At 36.4% G+C, this 21,606-nt stretch overlaps 1 protein-coding gene across 1 annotated transcript; it reads left to right on the plus strand.

Moving 5' to 3' along the window:
* The first annotated feature begins 36 nt into the window (after window positions 1-36).
* Window positions 37-21,374, plus strand: tgs1 (trimethylguanosine synthase 1). Its single transcript, XM_051911334.1, is given in 14 exon segments — window positions 37-380; window positions 787-851; window positions 1,172-1,344; window positions 2,784-3,408; window positions 6,187-6,319; window positions 6,626-6,712; window positions 6,804-6,984; window positions 10,185-10,536; window positions 10,688-10,852; window positions 18,089-18,232; window positions 19,616-19,743; window positions 19,745-19,833; window positions 20,022-20,100; window positions 21,037-21,374. Coding segments are annotated over 14 exon segments (2,445 nt in total). The 5' UTR covers window positions 37-270; the 3' UTR covers window positions 21,151-21,374.
* Window positions 21,375-21,606: the final 232 nt, after the last annotated feature.

The raw sequence follows: 21,606 nt of genomic DNA on the forward strand, positions 1-21,606 counted from the left end.
AAAAGTCTTTTAACTTGACGGGCAATTTCCAAAACACGAGGGGGGAAATTCGTCTTAAACGTGTGCATAAAATTAGACCGATATTGTAGTATTAATTTTAATCTTCCTCGTTTTAATCGATTAGTACATTTATATATAGCTTCTCGCTGTCGTTTTTATTTGCAATGTCTGTCTAAAAGAGCGATTATAAGATTATAAGACGTCTTATAGAGAGGTTTGTAGGAAAATCTCGGGTTGATCCTGTTGACAGGTGTCACTCATGCGTCTGTCATGATTGGTTACGGCGAGCGGAATGTTGTTCCTCTAGCCGATATCATCTTCTATCAGGGTGAAGAAAGAGAGATGACAATACATTGTTTGTGCTCCAGAGCTTATGTCAAGTATGTATTTATGATGAACAAGATTGCGTTGTGAGCAGCTCATATAGTGTGTATGCAGTTTAATTAAGTTAAGTGCGTTCAGAAAGTTAGATTTTAATGCACAGATGCTGAAAATTACTTGGTTAGCTGGTCTTGACTGACCTGAGGAGCAGAGAAGTGCCTAAAAAGGAGACAACAGAACAGGCTAGACTGGTAGACCAGTTAAGATCCATCCATCTTAGGCTGAATTGTTTTTCAGCAGGACTGCATAGTAGGACAACAACTGAAACTTGAACTGCTCCATATTTACTTGTGTTCATGAAGTAAAACAGACAGAAAGCGACATAAACACTCACTGTGTCACACTGGCCACTAGGTTGCCATTTTACTATTGTGAAAACTCATTTTCTCTTATTTTCATCGACAGTGATCGAGAATTGTATCGGTCAGATTTTAAAGCCATTCTGAGTCAGACTGCCAATCAATCTCAAGGTACAGTTTTCTTGTTAATTTCTGATAGTATATGAACACAATTATGACCATTTGCATATCGACTATCTGACAATGGTTCTCAACCAGGTAGCCTCTCAACAAACTTCCAGGGGGGCCTTAAGATGACTTAAAATGAGTCAAAAACATTTTAAAAATTGAGATATTTCTTATTTTAATTCACTCCCTCAAAAACGGTTCTTCTCTTTGAAGAACCACTGATTTAGCCTTGATGATTTTTCACGATTTTCACCTGCAATATGTTATGGTCAGTATATAGCTTATAATGCTCAAGTAATTACATTTGTTTGTTTGTTTTTCAGTAGATGTTGAAGCTAATGATAGGGAAGAGCTTTTGGAGGATCCTAACTGTTCTGTGGATGAGGAAGAGGAGGAGGAGGAGGAAGAAGAGGCCATTGTTGATGAAGAGACCATGCTTATGGCCAGTTTGGGGCTTCCTGTGGAGTTTGCCAGCTCATCAAAACAGAGGAGAACTGTATGTCTGTTGGATGCATGATGACCTTGATGTTATTGGACACCATGGCTGTCCATTTATGGGAACATTGCTTATTCTAATAATTATTTTAAAAGAAAGCCTTGTCTCAAAACCCCCAGCTTCTGTAGTCCTCCATACATTGGAATCATAATGGGGTACCGACTAGGTAGTAGACTGATGTCCACACTAGTGTCTGCATTGAACGTGCCTGTCAGCCGCACAGAGGGTGCTCTTGAGCACATATTTGAACCACAATTGGACATTCTACTGTGGACTTTAGATATTTATATATACACTACCAGTCAAAAGTTTGGAATAAATAAGGTTTATAATAAGAATAATATGTCTCTTATGCTCACCAAGATAGATTACATTTATTTGATCAAAAATACAGTAAAAAAGTAATATTGTGAAATATTATTACAATTTAAAATAACTGATTTCTGTATATTTTAAAATGTCATTTATTCCTGTGATGGCAGAGTTGAATTTTCAGCATCATTAGTCCAGTCTTTAGTTTCACATGATCCATCAAAATCATTCTAATATTCTGATTTGGTGTTCAATTATTATCATTTATTATTGCTTCTCAATTATAAATAATGGTTCTTATTATCAGTGTTGAAAACAATTTTTTTTGCTGCTTAATATTTTTGTGGAAACATTTTTTCCCCATGATTCTTTGATGAATAGAAAGTTCAATGAACAGTATTTATTTGAAATAGAAAACTTTTTTAACATAAATGTCTTTACGGTTACTTTTGAATGTCAGTTTTACGGCAAAGTTTTGAATGGTAATGTATCAAAAAAAAAAATAAAAAAAAATGTTTTTAACATTTATAATAATAAGAAATGTTTCTGAAGCACCAAATCAGCATATTAGAATGATTTCTGGAGGTCATGTGACACTGAAAACTGGAGTAATGACTGCTGAAAATTCAGCTCCGCCATCACAGGAGTAAATTACATTTTAAAACACATTTAAAAATGTTATTATCCTTAATTCTTAACATTGTGCATTGCCAGCTTAATCATTAATGACTGTATGTAGCCATTATCTTTGTGTGGGCTCCGATGCACCTGGCATTAATGTCTAGATGTTCCTGAACTGGATTGCGTTTGCAAATAACGAAAAAAAAAAAAAGCATTAGCATTTACACATTCATCAAACATAGTTCAGTTGTCTGATCACAATGTGCCTCAGATACATTTACACCTGGCTTTTAATATATGCGTGTAAAGGGCATGTTAATGGCCAGATGTGAAGGGGGCCTGTGAGTCCTTGGATTATCCTGTGCAGTGAAGCTTCTCTCTCTTTTTTTTTTTTTTTTTTTATGTAAATTGTTATTAATGAATGTTGCTGTGAAGTTTTACCCCATTTACTTTAGGAAATGACTTGGCTGTGGCCCAAAATGAATGCTTTTTTTCTCATCTTTAAGGGCCAAGTTTTAGTGAGGATGAAGAACAAAAGAACCATCAAGCATTTGGAAACCCCCCCAGATTATGCCGGCACAGACGAGGACTCTGAGCAGAACCAGCAGTGTGCTGTGAGTGACATCGCTGAGACCCCCGCTGAACAGACATGTCCCATGTCAGAGGAGGCCTGGCTGAGATACTGGCAGCAGCACGGGGAGGGTCTGCTATGGCAAAGCTGGATGGAGAAACACCCCGAAAATTCCAGTAATATGGCGCAGGACTGTTCCCGCTCAGAGGCAGACTGGGACGAGCACTGCCAACAAACATACCAGTACTACTGGGAACAGTTTTACTACTGGTCCGCCCAAGGCTGGACGGTGGACGATTCCCTTAGCACAACCACTGCTTCTGAGGAATATCAGGGCAGCCGAGGAGAAACAGAGGCACTCAACAATCAGATGAAAGAAGGATCGAAAGCAAATGCGATCAGCGTTACACATCTCATAAGCAGCCTGAGCTTATTGACTGAGGAAGTTGACAGCGATGATGGCGACCGGCAGTCTTTGGCCTGTAACTGCGCTGATGAGCCCTGTGATGGTGGAAACCGCAAAAGGTCATCGTCACGTAGAGGCTGCACTGACACATCTGGTTAGTGCATGTATTTCTTTGTTTGAGATGCCTTTGTTAATTAGCTATGGGGACTGTGGTGTTCCCACAGTGATGCTAAACCCAAATGTGTCAACACCTTCCTGCTCCATGACCTACTTTCAGCATTTTGAATCTAGTTCAGATGTAATATAAGTTAAGATTTATTCTGTCACTGCATGTTACAGCATGGGCCCATTGTGTGTGTTCAATTTTCTGCCATTCAGAATGTAAATAATGTTCAGACATATTTAAACTCATTAGAAATAAACAACATAGAGTAATTGAGTGGTTATTAACCACCCCTAGCATTGACACACTTAAATAACCATCAAAATAAAGGGATAATTCACCCAAAAATTAAGGTTCAGTCATTAATTCACAGTCATGTTGTTCCAAACCTGTGTGACTTTATTTCTTCAGGGGAACACAGAAGATATTTTGAACAGTGTTGGTAAACAAATAGTTTTGGTGACCATTGACTTCTTTTGAATGGACAAAATAATTTTTTTTTTTTTCAAAATATCATCTTTTATGTTCCACAGAAGAAAGAAAGTCATACAGGTTTGGAATTAAATAAATAAAATGACAGAATTTTAATTTTTAGGTGAAATGTCCCTTTAAGTATCTCTGTCTCTTAAAGGATTAGTTCACTTTAAAATTAAAATTCTTATAATCTTATCCCCCCCACCCCACCCCATGTCATCCAAGATGTTCATGTCTTTCTTTCTTCAGTCAAAAAGAAATTAAGGTTTTTGAGGAAACCATTCCAGGATTTTTCTCCATATAGTGGACTTCAAGTGTTTACAAAGCGAACATGGAAAGACTAACTGTGTTCACGCCGCCGTCAAAGTGACAGGAAGTCATTCATTTTCAATGTGAGTCGGCGGCGAGCAGCGGCGCGGCACGTCTTGGACGGTGTGGGCGTCGAGGAGAGTTGAAGTCAGGTCAACTTTATGGTAATGAACTATGACGTGGTTCGGCGACAACTAATTGGAATGTAGAGGTACTCCGCTTGAGAGGATTCCAGAGAACGCAGTCGTGTAAACTTTTCCGACCAAACATTAGTTCCCAAGCAAAATGGAGGAGAGGTGGATAATTGCCGTGACGGGTTTCTCAACGAGTGTCCCTGTTTGTGTACAGGGGCATAAATAAAAAAAAATGATGCATGGACCAAGATGTCTGACATTGTTTGCATGCTATGTCTGAAATGGCATAGCTGTATGCCTATATATTTACTATATACATTTATAGCTGTATGCACTGTATATTTAAGCCTAATGACATTTATCGTTATTTTCTCCAGCTAAGCAATTTGTTGTCTGCGTTCTCTGGAACCCTCTCAAGTGGAGGACTTCTACATTCCGATTGGTTGCCGGTTACTTTGACGCTGCCGCTGGTGGCAGTCTGAACTCACAATACAGCGTCGTTAGCAGGGCAGCCAAAGCGAATTTTGAAGCTTTCGCCGGCGGCGGTCTGAACGCACAGTGGGTCAAATGGGCTTTACAAAAAAAAAGGTAAAACAACGATGTTGGATGATTTTGAAGTTGGAGGAGAAAATGAGATGGAGTTTTTCGTCGTACCGCGGTACTTGACCTTTCCAACATGATTACATTATGCGTGGCGCATCGCAGAGCAGTGCAAGACGAGTATTTGTGGTTAAAAAGTATATAAATTTGTATTTTATTTATTTATTTATTTATTTATTTTTAGAAAATGACAGATCGTTTCACTAGATAAGACCCTTATTCCTCGGCTGGGATCATGTAAAGCCCCTTGAAGCTGCTCTGAAACTGACACTTAGACCTTCAACCCTTTGGTAACCGTTGAAGTCCACTATATAGAGAAAAATCCTGGAATGTTTTCCTCAAAAATTAAAGAAAGAAAGACATAAACATGCATTTTGTGCATATTTTAAAGAACATTTTTAAAGTATTGTTTGTGTGTATGCAAAACCTGCATTTTGGTTTCATGCTTTCACAGTAAAATATAAAAATCCAAGTTGGACAGCACTTTTATAAACCCTGTAGAGGATCACAAAGTAAGAAGTTGATCAGATAGAGATTGTTGTTGTTGTTGTTGTTGTTGTTGTTTTGTTTTTTTTTGGACTGGTTGCATGGGTAAAAAAAGCAACAGGGTTGCAGAAGTAAAAGGGATTTGTGATGTCAGCTGAAAAGAAAAGTCGTTTCAGTAAAATAAAAACAGGAAGCATGTATTAGGCAAGTAAAAAAAGAAGTCAATGTAGGTGTCATGTTGACTTTAACCCTTTTTTTTTTTTTTTTCTTTTTTTTTTTGGAGTTGGCCTGCTCAGTATGCTCTGATGGAGCCACCTGTAATCATGATGTCATCATCACACTGTCAGTATCTCCATGATATCAAGCCACAATTCTGGTTTCTCTATGACAGTGGCCCACGTGTAAAAGCAGATCGTTTTCCCCAGAGGTCTTTTTTTGCAGCCTAAGCTTGGCTCTGCCTGAATGTTTAATGCATCATATCAAAAGATGTCAGCTGTTGAATGAAGGGAGCATGTGACTTTGGCCTATGAATTTTTAATGCCGGTACATGTGAAAGAGAGCACAAATTGATCACAATCCACTCGCAGTTGCTCTAAAAATGGCTCTTGTCATCCTGATTGGCAGGCCATGACTGATGCCATCTAAACAGCACCCTTTTTTGTACCGCTGGAACGGCTCTTATGCTGTATACATCAGGCAGTATAAGACTCAGACATAATTTATAATGATAACGTAGCTATTATAAACTGAAAGTGTGTGATTTCAGATGGCAACATGAAACACACCTCTGCGCCTTTGAATAATCAGAGTGGACAACCCATAAAGAACAGATCCAATGATGATCAGAGCGATGATGATGATGAACCTCCAGAGAACAGACGAGCTAAAGTGAAGAGAGCGTAAGCTGTTTTTTAGTATATTGTGTTGTATCAGACTTACATATTTCATGTTTATGGTTTATATTATACGCATATTTTATCATTATTTTTTTACTGATTTCATTCCAAATCTGTTTCTATTTTTTTCTATTGAACACAAAATGATACATTTTTGCATAATCATTACACAGTACAAAGTTCATAGTGCCCAGGGACTGTCAAACTGCAAAAACGAAATTAAATTGAAAGAAATTAATACTTTTATTCACCATGAATGCATTAAATTGATTGTAGTGACTTTAAAGAGTTTTGCTACTCTGTTGACAGTCATGAGCTGGATGCCGAGGAGCTTGCGGAGGTGCCGGTTGAGGAGGCGTGGGATGCTCTTGGGCTGAAACGTGGTCCACAGCCCAAGTAAGACCCCAGACAGAGGCTAGACACCGCTTTACTGCTTTGAAAATAATCAGAGGCTCCGTTAACATCCAAATGCTTTTTGTCTTGGCAGGTTTGACAGCGTTGTGAAGCTGAAAGCAGGCCAGGGTCCATACGCAGGCAGGAGGAGTGAGGAGAACAGAAAGCCCCCTGAGGAAAGAAAAAAAGCAGCCTGCAAGATCAACAAGCACATCTTTTTTACTGATGATGGACCACAATCCACAAAGCCAAAGATCAGCAAAACCCTTCAAAAAGTGAGTCTGTTTTTGCCGCATGTACATTTCATTTTTAAAGACATGATTCACCCAAATATTTAGTCAGAAGTTTTGAGGAATGTTCACACTGAACAAAAGCATATAGTGACCTGTCCAAGAGAAATCAAGCTCCGTTTGGTTCTTTTGTTTCAGTGTTATCAAAAAGTTCAAATATGAAGGTGAAGGTGAAAAATGGTAGAATTTTCATTTTAGGTTGAACTAGTCCTTAAATATTTTGTCTAATCTTGCTTTTATTTTATCTTAATTTGCCCAAAAACGACTGCATCAGGTCAGCAAAAGACAATTTTGGATGTCAGGGCTGCAGAGAGTAGATTAGATTTAATAGCTCTTGGGATGCAGTAGACAATGGACATTTTTTTAATTATAAAAGTTAAGTATATTTATAACTATGAACAAAAATGAAAACAATGCCATTGCCTTCATAATTTCCCACTGAGTGCGAACAAAGAAATAAATTAAGAACAATGAATGCAAGGCTTATGCACAGAGCTGATATTTAAATAAAAAAGTTCTTGTTTACGTTAACATAAGACAAAGTGACTGTTTACATTAATACCTCACAGAAACGGGCAATTTCTTTTTGCGGGTTGTGCATTTTTTTATTCACATACACAGGCACATTGCCTCAAGATACACTACTGTTCAAAAGTTTGTTGTCAGTAATGTTTTTGTTAAAGGGATAGTTCACCCAAAAATGAAAAATTGTCATTAATTACTCACCCTCATGTCATTCCAAACCAATAAGACCTTCGTTCATCTTCTGAACACAAATTAAGATATTTTTGATGAAATCCATGAGCTTTCTGGGCTCCGATAGACTGAAACGCAATTACCATTTTTAAGGCCCAGAAAGGTAGTAAAGACATTGTTAAAAATAGTCAACGTGACTACAGTGGTTCAACCTTAATGTTATGAAGCAACACAAATACTTTTTGTGTGCAAAAAACAAACAAAAATAATGACTTTATTCAACAATTTCTTAACATTCTTCTCAATAGCGTAGGAGACTGACTGACATGGAAGTGAAGAAATTGTTGAATAAAGTCATTGCATTTATTTGATCAAAAATAAAGTAAAAACTGTAATATTGTGAAATATTTCATTTTAAAATTCTTCGGTGTCACATGATCCTTCAGAAATCATTTTAATATGCTGATTTGGTGCTCAAGAAACATTTCTTATTATCATCAATGTTGAAAAAGAAAGAACAGCATTTATTTGAAGAAGAAATATTTTCTAATATTATAAAATGTCTTTACAGTCACTTATGATCAATTTAATGCATCCTTACTGAATAAAATATGAATTTATTTTAAAAAAATTCTTTCTGACCCTAAACTTTTGAACAGTAATGAACTTGATACTACCAATATTACCACCGCCAGTGAGTGGTATGGTCATGATATTTTTTTTTTTTTTTTGTCAGAGACCCTTCTGGAGGATAAAGTTCTTACTTTTTTATCATGCAGTTTGTAGTCCTTCGTGCTTAAGATCCTCTATACTACTAGGCACCCAGCTGTCCGCAACTGCAGTGCTTTAACTGAACAATGAAATGCGTATGTTTGTGGTGTTCCCTGAGGTTTTATTGACGCATGGATTTTGTGGGATTACATGTAAGATGTATCATTCTGGTCGCCTTACTATGGATCAGTGGAGCACAGTGTAAATTGTTCAGAGTTGTGTGTGTGTGTGTGTGAGAGAACAATGTGGTAGAGAGTGGGCAAAGAGCCAGAAGCAGTGAGGCTGACACTTTATGCAGTCTGCACAGAGCTGCTTCATCTACCCACACCCCATCCCATCAGAGCGCTGTCACGCAGCACCTGCTTACTGCACGCTGTCAGCTCCCGTCACGCAGACAGACCACTCTAACCTCCAGTCTCACCCTTGACACAAACACACACGTTCCCAGCTGTCAAACACACACAGGACAGGTTCAGATTTGGTCACTGGCATGTTGAATATTCAAGAAGAAAAGAGATGAATTGTTGTTTTCAACCCAGTGCATCTAGTCATCGTATAGATGTACTTTTTCAAGGTGGATCCCCACCACCACCACCACCACCACCACCCCCCCCTCTGGATTTTAGCCAGTAAAGAGACTAGACCAATTTACTGCAGTGCTCTAGAATTGATTTCTCTGTAGCACAAATTGATTTGGTGGAGGACGAAAACTTTACTGCAACAGACATTATCACCAGTATCTTTTCAGGCTGGATGCCTAAACAAGACTTTGTTGAGGCTTCCTTTGAGCACATTGAGTCCTTAAGTTCTGCTGCTATTAGCGATGCCCGATACCAGACTTTTTGATTCCAAGTACCCATCAGATTGAATTATGTAGTTTTTAATTGTAATGTAAGAATCTTCTTTGTCATTCTCTTTTATTTTAAGCTAATTTGATGAAAAAAGCCTTTGGTGGAGATAAAGCCGTAAAATAAATAAATAAATTTCAAGGACCCCAAATATGATGATGCCTTAGTGAGGGACCCTGTTCCTGAAATATACACTACTAAATGTTTATATATACATATATCAAAATATAGATCAAAATTGACAGCAAAGACTTTTACATTGTTACAAAATAAATCTATTTCAAATAAATGTTGTTGTTTTGAGCTATTGAACATCAAAGATTCCTGAAAAAACTGTATCATGGGCCCAAAAAATATACATTAAGCAGCACAACAGTTATTCGATAATGATAATAAGAAGAAATGTTTCTTGAGCACAAATGTATTTATTTATTAGAATGGTTACTGAAGGATCATGTGACACTGCAGACCAGAGTATTGACGCTGAAAATTCAGCTTTGTCATCACAGCAAAAAATAAATTTTAAAATATATTATAATAGTAAATAGTTATTTTAAATTGTAATATTATTTCACACTGTACTCTTGATCAAATAAATCTTTAGTGAGCATAAAAGGCTAATTAAAAAAAACTCTTAACAACCCCAGGTTTTGGACAGTAGTGTATATGTAATATTTTGACAGTGTATATTTTTCCCAACATTAGAATATAAGATAAACATTTCTGTTTGAATTAGCCTTTTAATAATAAATATTGTTCAAAAGCCCGTTACAGAAAGTAGTGCCATACAACTAGTGATTAGACCATGGTGTGCAGTATTTGGGTTTGTTTCTTCTTATAAAAGCTCAACATTCACTCATACCCTCACAGGTCCAGAGTTTCCTGCAGCAGGTTCAGACTGATGCTGTCTCTGAGGGGTTGACCCCAGCCTCCATGCCTGAAGCTCTGATTGGGCCATGTGAGAGAGCAGAAGAGGACAGTCTACCTACACGAAAGGAGGACGAGGAAGAAGCAAATAATGAGAGAGATGAAAAAAAGTATGAGAAGACTCCTCAGCACAACAAAAGATGTGAAAAAAGTGAGGAACATCAGCAGAACATTCAGTGTGTCTTCACAGAGCCAGAAGAAAGACAGGACGACGATTCGGATCCCAGAGGAGAGCTGCAGCCCATAGATATCCCTGACTTTTTGCTCCCAGATGCTCCAGAGGATGCTGAAGGAGGTCAGCAATGTGCTCTGATACAAAGTGCTGATACAAATGAGATAATTGCTGTCTGTGCTCCGATAACATACAAGCCAACCATTAACACAGTTAGGCTTCTCATTTAGTGTTCACTGGTAATTTGATATAATCACACTGTTTCCTTTCCCAGCTGAGAGTGTGCAGGCCTTTAAAAAGAACAAGAGAAAGAACAGGAAAAGGAGAAAAGATGTGGAGATGCCACCTGAGATTGCAGCAGAACCGGAGCTGGCCAAGTACTGGGCCCAGCGCTACCGTCTGTTTTCCAGGTTCGATGAGGGCATCAAACTTGACCATGGTGAGTCAGCACAAAGCCACCATCTTTATTTTAGGCAAATCATGAATTTGTTTCATTTATTTACATTTACTTGTATTCATTTAGCAGACTCTTTTATTCAAAGCGACTTACAAATCATTGCTACAGCGTCAGGGACATTAAAGGGATAGTTCACACAAAAATGAAAATTATTGCATAATTTACTCACCTTCAAGTCATCCTAGGTGTATATTACTTACTTTTTTCAGTCAAACACAATCTGAGTTAAATATTCTGGCTCTTCCAAGCTTAATAATGGGAATGAATAGTAACTGAGATTTTGAAGCCTCAAATAAATGCATCCATTCATCATAAATATAATCTATACGGCTCCAGGGGGTTAATAAAGGCCTTCTGAAGCGAACAGATGCATTTTTGTAAGGAAACATATCAATATTTATAACTTTATAAACTAGAATCCCTGGCTTCCGTATGTGAGTTGATTCTGGCTGAAGAGTGAACTTTGACCTGACGCTTTGACGAACACGGAAGCACAGAGGATAGAGCAAAACAAAACACTGGTCATGAATTAGAAGTTTAAAACGAGAATTTACTGAAAGCTAGTGATTATAGTTTATAAAGTTATAAATATGGATATTTTTCTTACAAAACCGCATCGCTTTGCTTCAGAAGGCCTTTATTAACCCCCTGGAGCCGCATGGATTACTTTTATGATGGATGGGTGTGCTTTTTTTGGGCTTCAAAATCTTGTTTACTATTCACTCTCATTATAAAGCTTGGAAGAGCCAGAATATTTTTTAATAAAACTCTGATTGTGTTTGTCTGAAAGAAGATAGTCATATACACCTAGGATAGCTTGAGGGTAAGTATATTATGGTATAATTTTCATTTTTGTGTGAACTAACCCTTTTTATAAATTGTGAAAAATTATAAATTGTGAAAAATTACAAAGATAGCCAACCTATTGAACTAAAAATGCCAACTTTTTCAGTCTTATGATGATGTTTTATAACCATAATATTCAAACTAGGGCTGGGAATTTAACGCGTTAATTAGATTAATTAATTACAGAAAAAAATAATGCGTTAATTTTTAACGCACTTACCCCGCCCCTAGACCTACATAGGTCATCTGTTCTGTACGACATTTCATACAGTTGACTGATGATAAATATAAAGCAGGGCAACAACTCACTGCATGATATAGCCTATAGAATGCAGTAAGAATGTCCATAAAATTCAAGATATGAAAGGCGATCGATTTGAACCCTTTGAAGCGTACGACAACACCGGTAAGATCAGAACATTCACTGCTTTCACGAGTTGGCTGGCGCTGAGGCAGAGATGGATGCGCTCATTGCTTTTCATATCACAACTATTCAGTGTTTTCAACCACAAAGTTTATTTTAAGTTTCAGACACTTAAATAGACTTTAAATATAACCATAACTGAGTGCGTACACATAATATCTGAGCCAGAGTAGAGCCATGAGGACACTATTGAGAGCGCATGATTTTTGTGGAGATTTGTGCTGCACATTACATTGATGCTTACTCGACATGCGTCTTTAAAATATGTCATAGTAACTGCCTCAAGTGAACTATAAAAATGTAAGGAACATCACGTCTGAAAGCTGCAGTCGTTTTTATTGGTTAAAATTAATGGAGAATATCTCATATTCTTCCGAGGGTGCTCAGTGCCTATATAGCTTATAGTTCATGATAGGCTATAGTTAACAAGTTTGTGAATATTTTGAATAAAAAAGGAAAAACAAAATAAAAGTGATACATATGTCATACAGCGCTATTGTGTCTGCGTGACGCGTCGCCCCCTTCATAACCTAGCTTTTTTGGTAGCCTTCAGTAAATTAACTTCTCTAAGAAAATGATTTATAAAGCATCAGTTGACCATATGTCATTTCATATATTTAACATGTAGTTCACCCAAAAATTTAAATTCAGTCATCATTTACGTAACCTCATGGTCCAAAAGTTTGTGTAATAAATTCTATGTTGAATCAAATAAAATATTTCTTTCTGAATCTACTTTTTGAAATGTCTATTTGATGCTTTACACAGTAATGACTTCAAATTATCTTTTGGGTATAATTTCTCAGCCAAATTTGATGTATGATAAATTTGCGATTAATTCTATTAATTGCCACATCATGTAATTAATTATATTAAAAATTTTAATCGCTTCCCAGCCCTAATTCGAACAAATAGCCATTGTAGCCAAATAGATTAAAAATGAACTAAAATGCAGTTAAAATCTACTTTTTTTTTAAATTATTTTCATTTATATGTACCAATATAATAATGCATATAAATATAGAGCATATAAATAAATACATAGAATAAACAGCAGTGAGTACTTATGAGCATATGTTTTTACCTAAACATATTAATAGATGTAAAAAATGCCACATAGAGATTTTCGCAAACATTTCTGAATGATGATGAAAGCAAATCAACTCACTGAAATGGATTGATTTGCAGTAAACTTGAAAAAGAAAATTGCAAATATATTATGAATATTCAATATATCAGCCAGCCCTAATTCTTGAGGTCAGCATCAATTACAAACTATTTTACAAACTATTTTTACAAAACTATTTCCGAAAATGTGATGTTTAGGAGTGGCAAGGAAAAGGAGGGCAAGGATTTTTTTTTGTCCTGGAATAACATGCATTAATGAATCATTCACAGTAAGACCTGTGAATTTAAATAACAAATAGAGGGGCACACTGAGAACTAGGGTGTCAGCGTTCAAATGTGTGCATTTGTAAGGTTCTAGCAGATGTAGGTGTGGGCAGACTGACTGAGCTGGCTCTGTCTGCAGTGTGTGTGCTGACGCTATACACAGAGCCCCTCATACCTCGTGCGTCAGACTAGAGAAAAAGGGAGGGAGACAGCGAGCAAGCGAGAGGGAGCAAGTGAGAGCAAGACAGCAGGCAGCTTTTAGAGCGCTCGGGAGAACACTCTTTTCTTTCCCCACACTACTCTTTGCACAAATAGAGTGCTCAGCCTCAGAGGAGGACAACCTTTAGCTCTGGTGCTTTACCTGTGTTCTCTTCTCTACTGCCAAAGTGGGTCACTCTTTTAATGGACACAGTATAATAAACTAGGCATGAACCTGCTTGTTAATTGCTTTTTGCCTGTCTAATTTTGTTTTATGTAAAGGATTTATTTGTTGCTTGTTCCTTTATACTCATTAGAACTGCTTAAGAGTTCTTTTCTGGTCTTTTTATTATTTGTAGGCTATAGCTTGAGCATTTAACATGGCAGGCAACAAAAGTGCAGCTCACGCTTATAATACACAGAATGTTATCGTGCGTTGGTGTGGACGCTAATATAGTTGTTGTTACAGTTATCGTTTTTGGTGTGAATGGGCTTTAATTCATTACACAGCAAAAAAATTATTTCTTAATTAGGTTATAAATATTCATCTTGAATTTATTTACTTGAGATTTACTTGAGAAGCAACACTACATAGGATATGAAGACTTGTTTTCATAGATTGTATCTTTTAATATAAGTGTAATTTATCAGTAACACTTTACAATAAGGTTTCATTTGTTAACATTAATTAACCACATTAGATAACATGAACTAACAATGAAAAATATTTATAAAGCATTTATTAATCTCAGTTAATGTTAACCTCAGCCTTTATTAATACATGATTAAAATCAAAACTTGTATTTGTTAACATTAGTTAATGAACCTGAACTAACATGAGCTAACAATGAACAGATGTATATTTATTCATGTTAACAACAATTGATAAGTACTGTAACAAATGTATTGCTTATTGTTTGTTAAAGAGTTAGTTCACCCAAAAATGAAATTTCTGTCATTAATTACTCACCCTTGTGTCATTTCACACCCTTTGTTCATCTTTGGAACACAAATTAAGAAATTAAGATACTGAGTCAGCATTCTGACGTAGAACATGGAAGTGCTGAACGTAAACAGTGTATGAGAATGACAGAGAAGAAAAGATATTGTTGAATAAATTTGTTATTTTTGTTTTGTTTTTGTGCACAAAATGTATTCTCGTCACTTCATAACATTAACGTTGAACTACTGCAGTCACGTGGACTATTTTAAAGATGTCTTTAGTACCTTTCTGGACCTTGAAAGTGGTAGTTAAATTGCTGTCTATGGATGAGTCAGAAAGCTCTTGGATTTCATCAAAAATATCTTAATTTGTGTTCCGAAGATGAACGAAGGTCTTACGGGTTTGGAACGACACGAGGGTGAGTAATTAATGACAGAATTTTTGGGTGAACTAACCCTTTAATATTAGTTAATGCAACTAACCTTAACTAATGGAACCTTATTGTAAAGTGTTATCAATTTGTCTTACTGAATTGGCAAAAAAAAAAAAAAACACTTTGTTGTTTATACTTATGGAAAAATCTGCCTGTGCAATAAAACAAAACACACTTCTGAATGAATTAATTAATTTTGTATTGTAATCTCTGAAGATATATTCTTTGAAGCTTAAATATTTTTTGCAGGGTTGTAGTGTGTATATATATAGCATTTACAAATCAGTTTTTGTATTATTTAGCAATGCCTTGGAAACACCTGCATTGTAGGATCATGGCGGCGGCCTTTGCTAAAGTATTGCTAAAGTATCAAATGTATTTATGTTATAAGATTTGCTTCCTGTGAAGTAAGTCAGTTTCGTTGTTAAATTTTATGGTGCAATAACCATAGTATTGATTTAGGATTTAGTTTTTAATAGGGCTGATCTTGGGAAATATGCCTTTTAACATCAGCACCACAAGTCAAACGGTTTTCCTTCTGGTACCATGAAAGGTCCCGTTATTTGGGATTAGAAAATCTCTCCTCACGGACGGCAGATTTCTCTTAAAATTCTCAGAAGTACCATGACTAATGTGTTTTTATAGGCCTCTCACTTTTGAATCATAACTCTTTCACTAAGCATCTGGAATTCTGTTTGAAAGTGAGATCAGAGCATCGTATCTATTCACTTATTCATGTCAACAGAGGCAGTAGCCCATAGCCATAGTGAGCCTCTTTTCCTTCAGCACTGCCTGATAGGACTGAGGAGAGCGAGAAAGAGGGGTAGATCAAGAGTGTGGGCTCAGTTGTGTATCACCTGCATCTCCATTTAGTCTGGAGAGATTGCTGATTACAAGTCAACATGAACTGGCATTATCAAGCCATTTTACTTCCGCCACGTAACAAATGTCCATATGGCTATTTTTTATATTGGTAATTAAAGGGTTAGTTCACCCAAAAATGAAAATAATGTCATTAATTACTCACCCTCATGTCGTTCCACACCCGTAAGACTTTCGTTCATCTTCAGAACACAAATTAAGATGTTTTTGATGAAATCCAATGGCTCAGTGAGGCCTCTATTGCCAGCAATGTCAGTGAACCTCTCAAGATCTATAAAGGTACTAAAGACGTATTTAAACACTGCTTTGAAGCTTTATGAATCTTTTGTTTCAAATCAGTGGTTCGGAGCCCCAAAGTCGCGTGATTTCAGTAAACGAGGCTTCGTTTACGTGATCCAAACCACTGATTCGAAACAAAAGATTTGTAAAGCTTCGAAGCAGTGTTTTGAAATCATCCATCACTAGATATTGTTGAAAAGTCGTTATTTAGTTTTTTTGGCGCACAAAAAGTATTCTCGTCACTTTATAATATTAAGGTAGAACCACTGTAGTCACATGAACTGTTTTAAATATGTCCTTTCTGGATCTTGAGAGGTTCAGTGACATTGCTGGCAATAGAGGCCACGCTGAGCCATCGGATTTCATCAAAAATATCTTAATTGTGTTCCGAAGATGAACGAAGGTCTTACGGGTGTGGAACGACATGAGGGTGAATAATTAATGACATATTTTTTTCATTTTTGGGTGAACTAATCCTTTAAACATTAAGGTCAATGATAGAATTGGTTTTGCAGTTCCTCTGTCCTGAAAACAGACTTAACCTAGATTTTTGTCGGTGGTGTTTCTTAATAAATAATTATTATTTGTGACCTTGAATTATATGTGAAAGAAACAAAACAATAATCAATATAGCATGGTATGTTTAATGTAGGGTTGAACGTTTTCAGATGGAAATTGTAGAATGACACTAATGCAAGTATTATTTTATTAGTAAAACTCATTTAAGGACATTTAAGTAGCTTTTATAAACATGCCTTAGGAAAAAAAAAAACATTACCGGTATGCATCTTGAGACAAAACAATGGCACTAACATATTTTAAGATATGTCAATGCAAGTTTCTTTCAGTTAAACAGCTCAAACATGCACTTCAGTCTAGGACTAAGCTTAAGCGTTGTCTGTGAAATCGGGGGATTGTGTTGACAATGTCCTTTCTGTAAGATTTTGTCTTTTTTGTGAGCTTATGAAAAATTAAGATACCACTTAAAAGCGAGTTCTTTACTCGAGAGCACCTATACTTGATGGGCTCTTGGTGCCGCCCGCTGTCCAGACCTCACACTATAAACAGGAAGTGCTAAACATGGTTGCTCCAGACCAGTGATTGTTACTTTATCAGGTGTTCTATTCTCAGCGGAGAGAAAAATACGAGAGGCGGAAAAACAGAGATGCGTTTGTAGAGACTAAAAGCAGATGGTGTTGGTCTCCACAGAATCAGCGGAGGACATGCTCCGTTTAACTCCACTCTCTCTGACTGCTTCTGCTTCAGCTCTCTCTCACACGCACAGACACAGACCCATCGCAAATGCAGCACCTTAAAATGATGAAGATCCAGAGAATGAGATCCTCAGATGCTATGTTTTAAAGTGTCACAGCTCTGGTTTGTAAGAACTGTTTAGAGATAGAGAATAGATGAACATATGATATGGTTTTGTACTTCTTCTCTTCAAAATATATGGTTTTCTGGCATTCAAATGATTGCAGATATTTTAAGTTTCAGCTAGATCATCTTTTTGTCAACAGAGGCTCCTCCTAATATGGAAAAAGCTATATATTTAGAGAGGAACAGACAGTCTTTGACGTAAGCAGAGCCGTGTTTTAGCTCTTCAAATAGAAAATGAAAGCTACAGACTCCCTCTGGTGGTAAACAATTCTACCACAATTACAATAAAAAGGTGCATTTAATCTATCATTTGAATAGTATTTTTGTCATCTTAATATATTGTTTAAGAGGCAAAAAGAAAAAGAAAGAACGCATGAACTGATAAAAGCCTTCTCATTTGAATTATGGTGTGCATAACATGTGACTCTGTTCTTTCCACAGAGGGCTGGTTCTCAGTGACTCCTGAGAAGATAGCAGAGCACATTGCTCTGAGGGCGCAGGACAGCTTCAGTACAGAGCTCATTATCGATGCCTTCTGTGGTGTGGGTGGCAATGCCATTCAGTTTGCCCTCACTGGGAAAAGAGGTACAGTTGCTTTTTATACTTTTACCACGTCAGCACAGAACACTTATATGTTGGTTTCCATTGTCTTGAGAAACCATCTGAAAATCTTTTTTGAGATGTACAACATGGTTTTGACATCTAAAAATGTGTTTAAAAACACATTTCCATGGTGCACAGTCTATTAATTTATTAAAAAATAAATTAAAAATGCAACACATACATGGATTTTTTTTAAAATTTTGAATTAAAATAATGTAGATAATTTAGGATCTTTTGTAATTCATGATCAAAAATACAGTAAAAACAGTAATATTGTAAAATATTATTACAATTGAAAAATAACTTTTCTATTTTAATATATTTTAAAATGTAATTTATTACTGTGATCAAAGCTGAAGTTTCAGCAGTCATTACTCCAGTCTTCAGTGTCACATGATCCTTCAGAAGTTATTCTAATATGCTGATTCACGGCTCAGGAAACATTTATTATTATCAATGTTGAAAACAGTAAGAAGAAATGTGCTGCTTAATATTTTTGTGGGAAATTTTTTTTTTTTTTTTTTGATGATTATACACTCATGTACTCAAGGTGTTAAGAAAATGTTACTTTTTACTTGGTATATATATATAGTATGTATTTCCTGTGGTCATTCTTGTTTATCACTAGCTATGCTTCCATCCAAAGTTGCGAATTTAACTTATGCGCAAAATTGTAATATCGCAATAAACATTTGAGTTTCCATCCCAGGTGTTCAAGAGAACAAAATCGTCACTTCCTGGAAAACTGGAGCAAAATATCTGTAATAAAAATGAAAGTTGCTGCAATCGGGGAAGCCACTGTGGCTCTTTTTTTCTACATTATAAATGACGTTCGCCACAGAGCACGCAGACAAAACGCAATAAACACTGTCATGTTATTTTGCGTTCAGATTCCTGGTGTTTGGGAATGCAATTGTTTGAGAATTGTTTAAACCAAATAATTCTGATGACAGACTTTGGCTCAGGCATTTCAGAATGATCAAACCGTTATTTGAGATGTAATTGGTCCACTGGTTAGTCTAGTTATCCAATCACATCCACAAAGTAGCGCGATTTTTATTTTATTTATTTTTTTGCGCATCGAGGAATTTATTCAGTATAATGTTTTCATCGTAGTTTATGCGCATTCCTCCTTAGTGGATAAAAAAAAAAAAAGTGTCTCCGCCTCAATTGAGCGCCAATGTATGCACATTATTAGAATTTATGCGCATCTTGCTGTTTCTATCCAGCGTTTTTATTTATTTATTTATTTTTATGTGATATCTCAAAATGCGCATAAAAATAGGTGAATGGATACAGCTACCGACTCTAATACTTTGACGTTTTTTGTAAGTGAAATGTTGTTTTTCTCCCTCTGTCGTTCAGTGATCGCTATTGACATCGACCCCATACGCCTGGCTCTGGCACAGCACAATGCAGAAGTGTACGGTGTGGCGCACCGGATAGAGTTCCTGCAGGGAGACTTCCTGCAGTTGGCTCCGCGCCTGCAGGGCAGACATGGTTTTCCTAAGTCCCCCGTGGGGAGGACCAGAGTACCTCAGTGCTGACGTCTTCAACATCAAGACCATGATGACTCCTGATGGATATCCTTTCAGTCTTACACTCTGTGCTTTTATTCTATCTAGACAGTTTCCTTTCAAATGAGGTTTTTATTAGAGTGGAAAGTTCAGATTTGTCCTTTTTCACATCACTCGCATTAATGAAATACTTTCTAATGTATGTGGTCAAGATGCTTCAAACCGCCTATTCCAACTTCCTTAACCATCTATACATTTGAAATTTTCAGGTTGTCAAAAATGATTTCAGACAATATTGTCTATTTTCTTCCTCGAAATGCGGACATGGAACAGGTAATGTTTATTTATTTACACAAATTTTAAAATGGTAATCTGAAGACCCCCTTTTCTATATTGATGCTAAAAGTTATTGTTCACTTGTAGATGTACTCTAGCCTTTAGATAAACTTAACGCTAAGTTGACAAATTTTATAATGTTCTTCACCTTGGCCATAGTGGTTAACAAAGTGTTGCTGTTTCGTGGGTGTTAAACAGCATAGCCACATTTGTGCACTGTGTATCTGTTTTACACAGATAGAAACATGCTGTTCGTAACCCAATACATCAGCCAGTGATCTTAATTCCTATAAAGTCAAAATAGTCTGAGTGGTTTGTCACTTGGTTCACTCCTTTTAGCATTTTTTTATTAGTACTGATGGTTGTTGTAGATCTCTAGTTCCTGTTATCACTTAAGTGCCTCATATCTGTCTAGCAGTACAATATAAACTTGGTGCCAAAGTCCATCAGACAAAATTTTATAATTATTTAATCAATTATTTTCACAGAATGTGTTTGTTGACTGTATACCTGGGTTTAGTTTAGTGCGTATGATGTGTCAATTGCAGCTGTATCATGGTTTGTTATTTCTCTGAAAGGTCTAGTTGTCTGGTGGAGTGTGGTTGCACCTTTTGAAACCACACTGCTTTCCGGAGTCTTCTGTGTTTGACTATAGCAAATTTCTTCAATAATATCTAAAGTGAATACATCATTACCTTTTGCCCATCACTGTGCTACTTGTAATGTTAAATACTATGTATTAGCGTGACTTGTGATTGAATTCAAGAACAATTTTCCCTAAGCCAAGATAGTGTGACGATACTATACGAATATGTTGATATTAGCAACTACTGACCATGTTGCCTGTGATGGTAACTCACACCTGCTCTGCCTCATGTCTTCTTCCTCTTTCTCTTCATACCCCTCCCTCTTTCCGTCTTTCACTCTGTGTAGATTGCATCTCTCGCTGGCCCAGGTGGGAAGGTGGAAGTAGAGCAGAACTTTCTGAACAACAAACTGAAAACAATTACTGCATACTTTGGCAGCTTAATTAAGCCAAAAACTTAAAACATTTTATTTCCTTTTTCTACTTCTTTTAGTCATTTATGTTATCTGTACTTACTTATTGCACTTAAATTGTACTTGTATCTGCTGTTTATTGTTTTGTAAAGTCATTGACAATGAATTTTACAGACTAACGTGTACTCATGATGCTGCTAGTTTAATGTTTATTTTAACAGTTTTGTTTTTTCCAGCATTGATATTTACCTATTAAAGTTCATTTAAAGACCCCCTGTGGTGAAAATCAAGTTTTTAATGTGTTTATATGTCTATTTGGTGTTTTTAATATGCTTTAAGACAAACCATATGCAAATTCACGTCAATACCATTGCTGAGTATTTTCTCTTTTAAACTGCAGTGAAAAAAAGACAGTCTCAAACCCGCGGTTTGAAATCGCTAGTGTCTGTGATGCCACAAACTACCTTTTAACCAATCACATCAATGTGCCAGTGGACTTTGGCG

The sequence above is a fragment of the Ctenopharyngodon idella genome, chromosome 2, assembly GCF_019924925.1.
Source record: "Ctenopharyngodon idella isolate HZGC_01 chromosome 2, HZGC01, whole genome shotgun sequence".
NCBI classification, from domain to species: domain Eukaryota; kingdom Metazoa; phylum Chordata; class Actinopteri; order Cypriniformes; family Xenocyprididae; genus Ctenopharyngodon; species Ctenopharyngodon idella.